The following is a 9674-nucleotide window of genomic DNA, read 5'->3' as shown; positions in this document are numbered from 1 at the left end:
CTTTTGAGTCCCAGAGGCTAATTTTTACAGACAATCATCATTCTTGGTTTTCTGTCAAATTACAGCATGAGCTAGCCCACAGTTCTGCCCAAGACACAGCAAGGCAGACACAGCCAAGAACAGAAACTGTGGGTGAGAAAGGGAGAATGTATCTGAAGGTCATTCTGAGGTATATATAACATTTTACTGTTGTGCTTGGTCTTGGGACCATGCTTTGCTCACAGATATGTGTGCACACACCTCATTCCAGTCAGCGAGAGTGGCAAGCTCATATTTTAATGAATATTTTGGGCTTTGATGGCATACAGAAGCTCATCAAACAACAGAGCCAGAAGCAGAACAGAGAGAGAGCTGAAGACAAGGAAACCTGTACTGGGCTGAGAAAGAAAAGAAGTGAATGAACAGCCCCAGATTTATCTGACCAGTCTGTTCAGCCCTGTTTGAAGAGCCAGCATAAAGTTTCTGTTCTGAAAGACTTCTGTAGGGCAAAGATTTCCATTCAGGCAACCTTTATCAGACAATAGGAGAAAGCATGAACAAAATTATTAGGAGGCATATTAACAGAAGGAATACAATGGAGCTGGCCCTATAACCATTCAGTTCCTAATTTTGAAGAAAAACTAATCCTGCCTCTTAAGTGGTCTAAGTCTACATATGAACCTGATTCCTCTCTCAGCTGATACAGGCAGAGGAAGGAATCATTACTCCAGTGGCCATCAAGGCAAAGGGTGGCATTTGTTCTATGATGCTCAGAGTTGGTCTGGCTACTTTGAGAAACAATATCACACCAGGCTTGCAAAGCAGTCAAATGCATTGGCTTTTTGCAGAATAATTTCACTTCAAATCAATGTACATATTAGAAAGTTTTACAGATGAAGACCACTTTTCACTGGTAGAAACTGTTTAATATCAAACGCACTTGCCATCTGATTTTGCTAAAAATCCACTCCCAGACAATAACCCCCACCCTCTAACCCCAAATAAAATCTACAATACAAACCAACATTCAGGTCGATGTCAAATAGTAAGTGTCCCAAGAAACATAAAATCGAATTCTTCTTAATGCAAGTCCCCTCAGAAGGGAGTGAAAGTCATGCATCCACATTTAGAGTCCACTCCCAGTCTGTGAATCCTCTGTTCAAACTGCTGCCTTTTGAAATTCAAGTCCCACTTTTAAAAAGGAGAGCTCCACACATGCATGCACATGTACACACAGGCACACAGATTCACACACACACACACATAACTTCCTCTCTCTTAGCAAGAGCTGCATGCTGGGTAAGTGTTAATGCCTTCTGTGCATTTTTGACCTATTTTGTTTGTAAGGATAAGGTTGAAATGTCTTTACTTCTCAGATCTGTATTCTTTAAACAAAAAGGAATGAAGAGGAAATACATTACAAAGACAAATAATGCACTCGTGTCTCAGGGGTATGCTTTTTCCCAGTCATATTCAAGGACAATGTTATTTACATTTATGACTCAGCAAAATCCACAGGAAGAGTTATCCTTTCTCTATGTTGGGTTTTCTCAATAAACCCCATGAGCCCATTCTGTGTTTCCATGGGCCATATTTTCTTTAAGGCACTGCATGTGGATGTTGACTTCAGACAGAAGTGCAATCCTCCTTCACTGGATTGTGCATTTCTCCCTCTCCCTGGACTGACCTTCCCGGAGAACTTTTGATTTGATATACTTCAGGTCACTGTTGACACTTGGCCGGCGAGCAAAGGGAGAAATCATGCCATAGGCATCCATGTCCTTGAATCGGCGCATCCGAAAGGATTTTGGTTGGAAAGTGTCACCATACTGGATGGAGATTTTCCTGTGGAGAGAAGGGCTCATCTCATGAGGTAGCTTGGCCATGCTGAAGAGAACATAGAACATCTCATCCACATTGGTGTTCTTCTTGGCTGACACTTCAAAGTAAGCACAGTTTTCATCACTGGAGACAAGATTCTCTCCTTCATCTGTGCGTACCTTGCGGTAAACTTCACTGTGGTCATTTTTGTTTCCACAGATCACCATGGGAAGGTCAGCTGATTCCTTAGTCTTGTTCTTCAGGCAGGATTTGACCTCAAGGATCTGTTTCTGGAGCCGCTTGACCTCATCAAAAGATTCTCTGTTGTCCAGGCTGAATACCAGGATGAAAACGTCTCCTGCAATTTAAAAAAAGATGCTGCAAAGGTTTGTTGGTCACAGCCAGTGTCAGAGGAGCAGATTTTTTTAAAAAAAGCAATAGGTTTATTTGCAATCTTTTCCCCATGTTTTTTGTTTGGTCTTTTGGCATCTATTCACTAAGCTGTTCTTAAGTTGTTCTAATTCAACTTCCCACACCTTTCTGTAGTGCTATGGAAAAGACTTTTGGGTACAATGTTAATGCAGTGATACCCGGCTGCGTTCATAGTTTGCACTGGGCTTGTAAGTTACTGCACATTTTGCTCTCTTTTGTAAAAATGTTTCTATATCAGCTCTGCTGCATTGCTCTTCCTTTTCTTCCCTTCATTTATATCTTGGGGTAAGACACAGCCTGTTCGTACACCAGGAGTGGAGACCCAGTAGCCACTCAGCCTTGGCCTTTTAATTACACAATACACGAAGCAACACCTAAACTAAAGATTTACAGCTAGTTAGTCCTGAGCACCTAAGTCAGGAATGAGAGGTTTCTCAGCATGAAGGGCTCTGCTGTCATCGCATTTGCTCAAGAGAAACAGACCATGGAAAAAAAAGAAATACATAAATGACACAGATCCCCTGGCATTTCCTTTTGACATTTTCTGACTTACAGTTCCTTTTGCAAGTAGAAAATAAGGCAAATCATGGCTTATTAAATGACATTCATGTGGAACATGGTAAGAGAGCTTTCAGGGACAAAAGCTCACATTTGCATCCCAGAGACTGGTCCTAGGACCTCACTGAATGCAGACTCCAGCCTGGTCAGATGTGAAAATAATGTTTCACTGGCTGGCTAGAGGGGTAGATAACAAATCCAGAAGGTGGGTTTGCTGTGATCTGTAGCTGAAGATATCTCTGCTGTCAATTTTACAATTAAAAAACTCATTTTAGCTCACAACAGGAACTGCTTGGCAGTGACACTTTATAAAATGAGCCTACCATTTTCCTTTCTTCCCCCCTTTTAAACATTTGATTAACCACAGACTAAGAAGAAGAGGTAAAAGTAGAGCTATCCTTTTTCTGAAATATCAAATCAAAGAAATCAGGATGGAAATTTTAGAAATAAAATTTTTTGTGGGATTTTCTTGGTTAGAATTCCCTTTCACTGCATGTGTCTTATAACAACATGCTTATTTTGCCCTCTGCTACTCTTTATGCCCTCAAGGCATTTATTTGTGACTGCAATAAAAAATGTGGAGCAGGAGGGGAAGGTAGAAGGGAAATAGACTTGAGGAAAATCTCAATTTCAGATCTTTCCCGTGTGGAGTTTTCCTCTGTGGCTAATGCATTCCCTGTAGTGCCAGATCATCCCAGACAGGAAATATCTCTCTCAGCAACAGTATCTTGTAACAAAGTCAAGCTAAGTCCCTTTAGCTACATTCCAAGAACTGCTCTTCTCCATGCTACACTTCTCAAGCTAACGTCTATTCTTATAATCTTTTACCCACCATTCCCCCTCTGCTAACTTCCTCCTGACTTTCTCACCTGTCAGGATGGAAAGCCTCCTCATAGCAGGGAAAGGGTGATTCCCAGAGGTGTCCAGGATGTCCAGCTGATACATGTCTCCCCGGATGTTGTAGACCTTGCGATGAAAATCCTCGATGGTAGGAGTGTACTGATCCTCAAACCGGCCATTGAGAAAGCGTGAGACGATGGAGCTTTTCCCCACCCTGGAGGCTCCCAGCACTACCATCCGGTACGAGTTCTTGGCTGGCACATTCAGGTTGCAGTTTCCACCAGACCAGGTCTTCATCATTGCTTGGTTCTGAAAGAGGAAAGAGCAGAGTTGAAGGACAGATCAGAAACTAAATGGAAGATAAAACAGCTCCTTACGACAAGCTTGTTAAAAAGCACTCCGGACCATAGTCCTTGTTAGTAGATGAATGGTTCATATAGACAGTTTTTCACTGGAAATACTTAAACTTTTCCAGTCTCATTTCCATGGAATATTTATTTTGTTTGTTTGTTGTTTGTTGTTTTGTTTTGCTTTGTTTTTAAGTTGGTTGGTTTTATTGCTGTTGGCATTCTTTCCTCTTTTCTTCTAAAGTAATATAAAAATGAAGACATTTACACTGAAAAATAGCATGCTTCTGAATTGCAATTTGCTGTTTCATTTAAATATTAAGGGCTAAATTTATCAGCTGTGCTCCAACTTAGACACCAGGTTCCTTCCCACCATCTGCGTCACTTACACTTTACCAGATTTTTCAGTGGAGCCTGGTTCTCATTTAGATACATAAACACAGAGGTCAGATTCCCCAAAATATTACATCCACTGCAGCTGCCATTAGAACCTAGATCACCTAAATAGGAGCTGTGCATAATACTTGTTTTCTGAGATCAACCAAAAGTCAGACACAAACAAGAATCATGCTTAACATCAGTGGCAGCCAGACATTTCAGTAACTTTAAATAGCTGGTCCCATGCAACCTTCACTGCTGATGCAGGGAGTGTGAGCCACAAAATAGCACTGGCTGGTGATAAATTCAAACATCTGTGCCTTCAGTGACCTTTTAGAAACCAGATTTTGATCTTGCTGTTTGGACTAGTAGTGTGGGAATTCCATATCAGCAAACTATCAGCATTGCAGCAGGATGGATGGTCATGGGTGGAACTGCAGAAATGTAGATTTCATAGGAGCTCCAGTTTTTATACATACACAGCTGTTGTGGGTGTCATGGTCTTTGTGGGTGCAAAGTACAAGCAGGGAAAAAGAAGGACAGCCATCTTAAATATCTATTAAGCAAGATTTCCAACCCCTGACATCTAAAATTAGTCTCAAGACCTTGGAGATTGCATTTTGACATAGCACTCAGATGCAGAAAATTTCAATAGGAAAGTGCTGCTCGGACATTTTTCTTGTACCAGTTCAAAGGAGAAATACAACCTCTGTGTGGGGAAAGCTGACTGTTAGTACAAAGAAGACACATTTTGGACAGAGTTTATTTTGGTTACTGGGATCTTATTAAAGAATAATCAAGTTCTCACTGTGCCATTTATCTAACTTAGGTGCTGTTTATTTAATATTACAATGCAAGTACTTTATGTACACTGAAATATCGTTTCTGGGTCCAGATCTGGATGCCTATCTTTCCCCTGAGTGAATTTTATCTCCCAAGCTTTTATGTGGCTGACAATTATCTCAGTCAAGAGCTTAAAATATTTTACTTTGTTTAACATGTGCTAAGCACCAAAGCAGCAATGGAGATACAGTCACTGCTAAATAAAGAAGTCTCTAGAATTCTGATCCAGCATCCTTTCAAGTGCTATACTATAGCCCAAGGAAACAGCAAAACATGACTATTTATTATTATTGCTATAATTTGCTGCAGGACACCAGCATATTCAGCCATACCTAAAGAACAAAAGAAAATGCAGTGCTCTCCTCAGAGTAGTTTACACTTTGAATTATATTCAGTGGGCAGGACAGCATGATATTAGAGCCAGACAGTAATGTCAGAACATAACTTTGAAAGGACACATACATGCAGAGTTATGGTACTGCTGGGATTGCTGTGGAGAGAATGACAGCAAGGGGCACATTTGGTATTTGAACTGGACTCTGTGTTCTAGTTACAACAAGACCTATCTCCAATAGTGTAGAAACATCATATTCAGTCTCTGAAACAAAACTGCTATGTACATTGTCTCTGCGTTTCCTATGTAGCCAGTCCAATACTGTCTTGCATCCCTGAGCAGACAAATAATGCTTCCTTTCACTCTCTCAGGTTTATTTATTTGTCAGAGAAAACAAGGACATAGATTAATGAGAAAAACTACAAACTTCTTTGCAGCCAGGATCAGTATCTAGAAATGAGTCACCTCTTGAGACTGAGATGGGCCAGTGTAGCTGCATAAGGGCAAGTGGACTGTGTTGGTTTACACCTGCTAGAGATCAGTTTCATACAACTTGGTGCAAAAGCATCTGGGAGTGAGCACAGTTATGCATTTTAAGCAAATGCGTTATAAGTCCCGTACAGAACATGTGTGCTGAGGGCCCTGATCACTTGATGCTGTCCTTGTTCCACCTGTCAAGACATTCAATCAAGAGAACTCCCTTGCTTTCTTAACTGTTGTTTTATTTCTTTCACTTGAAGTCAAAAGATACTTTTCAGCACTTTGATTCATGGAGTTGCTACTCACACCTCTGCTACAAATCTGATTCAGAGCGTGCTGTTGAACTGTGAGCTTATATTTGTGTTTTTTTGCCTTCCCTTCTTATACCCCCACTCCAGTTTTTCTCCAGTTCAACATAATCTGCCTTCTTCTCAGAAAAGGAATGAAACTTCAGCCTTCACACCCAGAGGTGGCAGGGGGGGAAGCACGGGGACTCACTCATACATTGAAAAAGATTAAAGACAGAGGAAAGAAAACAGAGAGAGACCACATGTTCACGTACTAAGTAAAGCAAAATCAATCAGAAGAGAATGAGGAGACAAACAACCTCCAGCTGGCTTTAATCTACATCTATTCCTTCCAGTTTATTAAATTCTTAAGCAAAGATTAGTTCCCACTGGTACCTTCTGCTTTATGAACTGGGTTGATGCTAGAAACTTTACATTAGTATTTTATACTGGTACAGTGCAGGGATCTCAAAATTACATAGGAATACAGGCAATAAATGTTATCTCTACTTAATAAGGGGAAAGCCTCATATGCCCAGAGAGACCTGAAACAGCAGAACAAAATCAACATTAAATGCCATTTCTCTTGACTCCCCATGTCATCTTCTACCTGCTAACCACCACTGCTCTTTTCATAGGCAGGTACTGGCTGAATGATAAACTACTTTTGTATCCTCTTGACATTGCTTGTCTGGATTCAGGTGAGGTGCTGAAAAATTTGATCCTGAGCATCCAGAGAGGGATATCTAAGGAAGATATTCTTCATTCAACATGCCTAGAGCTATTACACCTTAGTTTACATCCTCCCATCAGGGCGTATGCTCCCTACCACTCCCCATCCATGAACAGACTTCTGAACTATCTCTCTTGCACTCCTGTCTCCAGCTACTGCTTCTGTCTCTGTTTGCCACCCCGGTAGAAATCACTGTACCCCACTAAAAAGGACACAGGCAGACACAAATTTGCATCATGCATAACAGACCTGTCACAAACCTGTTAATCCCTACTAGTGTCCCTGTAATTTTCATGGACACCAAAACACTCCTGCGGGATGTTTCCTGCCTTTCTTGCTTTCATCCCAAACCCAGTGCTGAGTTCTTACCTCTCTTTCCTTGGAAGAGCAGTCCTGGATCTTGGTGCAGTCTGATGAAGCTGATGATTTTATTCAGAGTTGGCTGCTGCTGTAAAAAGCTGTCTTTCTCTCGATCCCACGTTGCTTGTTTTGGGCTCAGTTCTCCACTATTTCCTGAGAACTTAGCAGGATTAGGAAGGACTGCAGGGCTCCAGAGAGCGTTATCCCATGGATGGTTCAGGGATATGGGCTAAAGAAGACTCTCAGAACCAGTGACAGTTTTTCCCTATGATGAGATGAGCTCTTTTCTTCAGAGCCTCAGCTCAAGAAAAGGAGAGGCAGAATCTCCCACCCCCACTGTCTTTTCTTGCAAGTTATGTAGGCTGTGCTGGGGGGAAAGAATTTCAGGAACAACACCTAGTTGTGCAGGGTATTTGGTGCATCTGGCTGGCCCAGCCTGCCTCTACACTGTCTCAGACTCTGTGGGGAAAGATCACTGCGGGCATGGAAGTTGTCTATGGTGAGCCTACACTTCCCCAGGTCTTGTCTGGCACATCCCTCCCCACGAGCTTCTTTTCTTCTGGTCTGAGATTTGCTTTAAAATATTCTCTTTCTAGGACAGAAGAGGATTTTCTTTATATTTGCCAATTAAGTCTTTCTCCTTCCCTTGCTGCCTTTCTCCCTCTCACTCTCACAACTACTGGCAAATTGCAGATTTTCCTTCTGTAGGACTCACAGATAATTGGCTCAACTCCTCCCTTGAAGTCAGTGTCAGACACAGGGGAAGGAGGGGGGTGCTGAGGGGGTGGGATTTGTGCCTATTGGAAAAATCTTTTCTCCTCTAAACAGAAAGTTCATATGCATTGCAGACTGCACATTCCCTGTCTTTCCACCAGAGACCTGTATGTATGCATGTGTGGGGAATGAGTTAGCGTACATGTGTGAGAGACACAGAGAATTCATTTACTTTGCAAGCTGTAAATTCATAAGCTGTTTCTAAGGCTCTAGACTTCCATGCTGATCTTTTCTGCTAGACAGCAGCAGACTGACTCAATCCCCAAGTAGGGGCTTTCTGTTCATGATTTCTGTAATTTTGCTGTGTGGAATACTTTCTCCTGTTTTGTCAACCTCAAAGACATTTATTGTAGGCTGTCTGGGTTAAGAAATGAGAATAATATGTAACTGCTGTACTCTCATTACTATTTAAATAAATGAAAAACTAAACTACAGATAGGTAATAGAAATATTAAAAAAAGGTCAAACAAACTGAAAGTGTGTGGAATTGAAACTCAGAAAAAAAAGGGAAAAACAAATTAAAAGTGGGTGAATTCAAGGAGTTTGTTCAACCCCAAGTAAGAAACTGTGTCTGCAATTTATTTCATGGTCCATTTACTTTAAATTTTTCTCCTTTTTGAGCTGAAGTAATACTTTATATATATGAGTTTATTTTAAAAGATGCTAAAAAACATTGATTTAGGAAGATTTGAGTGGAAGTATTTCAGCATTTCCCATTTAAAACTCCAGATCAGGGGGTGGGGTGGGAGTAAGAAGAAGAAAAACACTTTGAGATTTTCAAGGTATTTTGACAATAAGAAAATGGAAAGGAGGCACAGTTTTCCAAATGCGAATATAGTTTCAGGTATCCTGCAAGTCTCTCTCTTTTTTTACTCCCTTTTGAGCACAAAGGTTCTTCCAACTACCGTGTTTGTTTCAACTCTCAATCTCCCCCTTTCCATCCACCCCACCCACCCACCTCTGGCCCCCGGGCAACAATTCCTGCAGCTTTGGAGGAATTTGTGGGATGCTTAACTTTTTCTCCTTCTTAGAGCACAAGGAGATTTCTGTTGCCATCCTTGGAATAACACTTCCCTCTTTTGCTGCTGAGGACACTTTGTTTGGCTGTTGCAGGCACATGGTCTAACACGCCTATGCATCTCTCAGTGCCGACAGACTTGGAAGGATTAGGCACAGGCTGCGGGATGAGTCCTGCTGTAACTGTCTGTGAGAGGCAGCAGCTCCCATTAAGGTCAGACTTGTGGCTGTCCTGAGCCATCCTGATGTGCATTTCAGGACTCCCAGGCTAACACAGAGGTGAAACAGCATTGATCAAACTTGGGGTGCAGCAGTTCCTGCAAACAACTTTAGATTTGGAAAGGAAGGGCACAACTTGGCAGAGCACCATCAAAATACTGCAGTAGTACTGAACTGGTCATGACCTGAACTGAGCTGCTTGTAGACAGTACCAGGTCTCCTTTGCCAGCACTTGAGCCTTTTCTCTTTGGCAAAATGTAGAGGAGTACTTT

The 9674-nt window shown here is 41.6% G+C and overlaps 1 protein-coding gene across 1 annotated transcript; it reads right to left on the bottom strand.

Annotated features, from left to right (window-relative positions):
- Positions 1 to 883: 883 nt before the first annotated feature.
- Positions 884 to 8109, bottom strand: RASD2 (RASD family member 2). The gene is made up of 3 exons (XM_071549840.1): positions 7402 to 8109; positions 3660 to 3939; positions 884 to 2158 (listed from the first exon to the last, which is right to left on the bottom strand). Exons 2-3 carry the CDS (start codon positions 3928 to 3930, stop codon positions 1629 to 1631), a joined length of 801 nt encoding a protein of 266 aa, XP_071405941.1. The 5' UTR covers positions 3931 to 3939; positions 7402 to 8109; the 3' UTR covers positions 884 to 1628.
- Between the last annotated feature and the right edge of the window lie 1565 nt (positions 8110 to 9674).

The sequence above is a fragment of the Pithys albifrons genome, chromosome 3 (genome assembly GCF_047495875.1).
Source record: "Pithys albifrons albifrons isolate INPA30051 chromosome 3, PitAlb_v1, whole genome shotgun sequence".
Taxonomy (NCBI): Eukaryota; Metazoa; Chordata; class Aves; order Passeriformes; family Thamnophilidae; genus Pithys; species Pithys albifrons.
The sequence above is the reverse complement of the archived record's forward strand: the minus strand, read 5'-3'. Positions and strand labels throughout refer to the sequence as shown.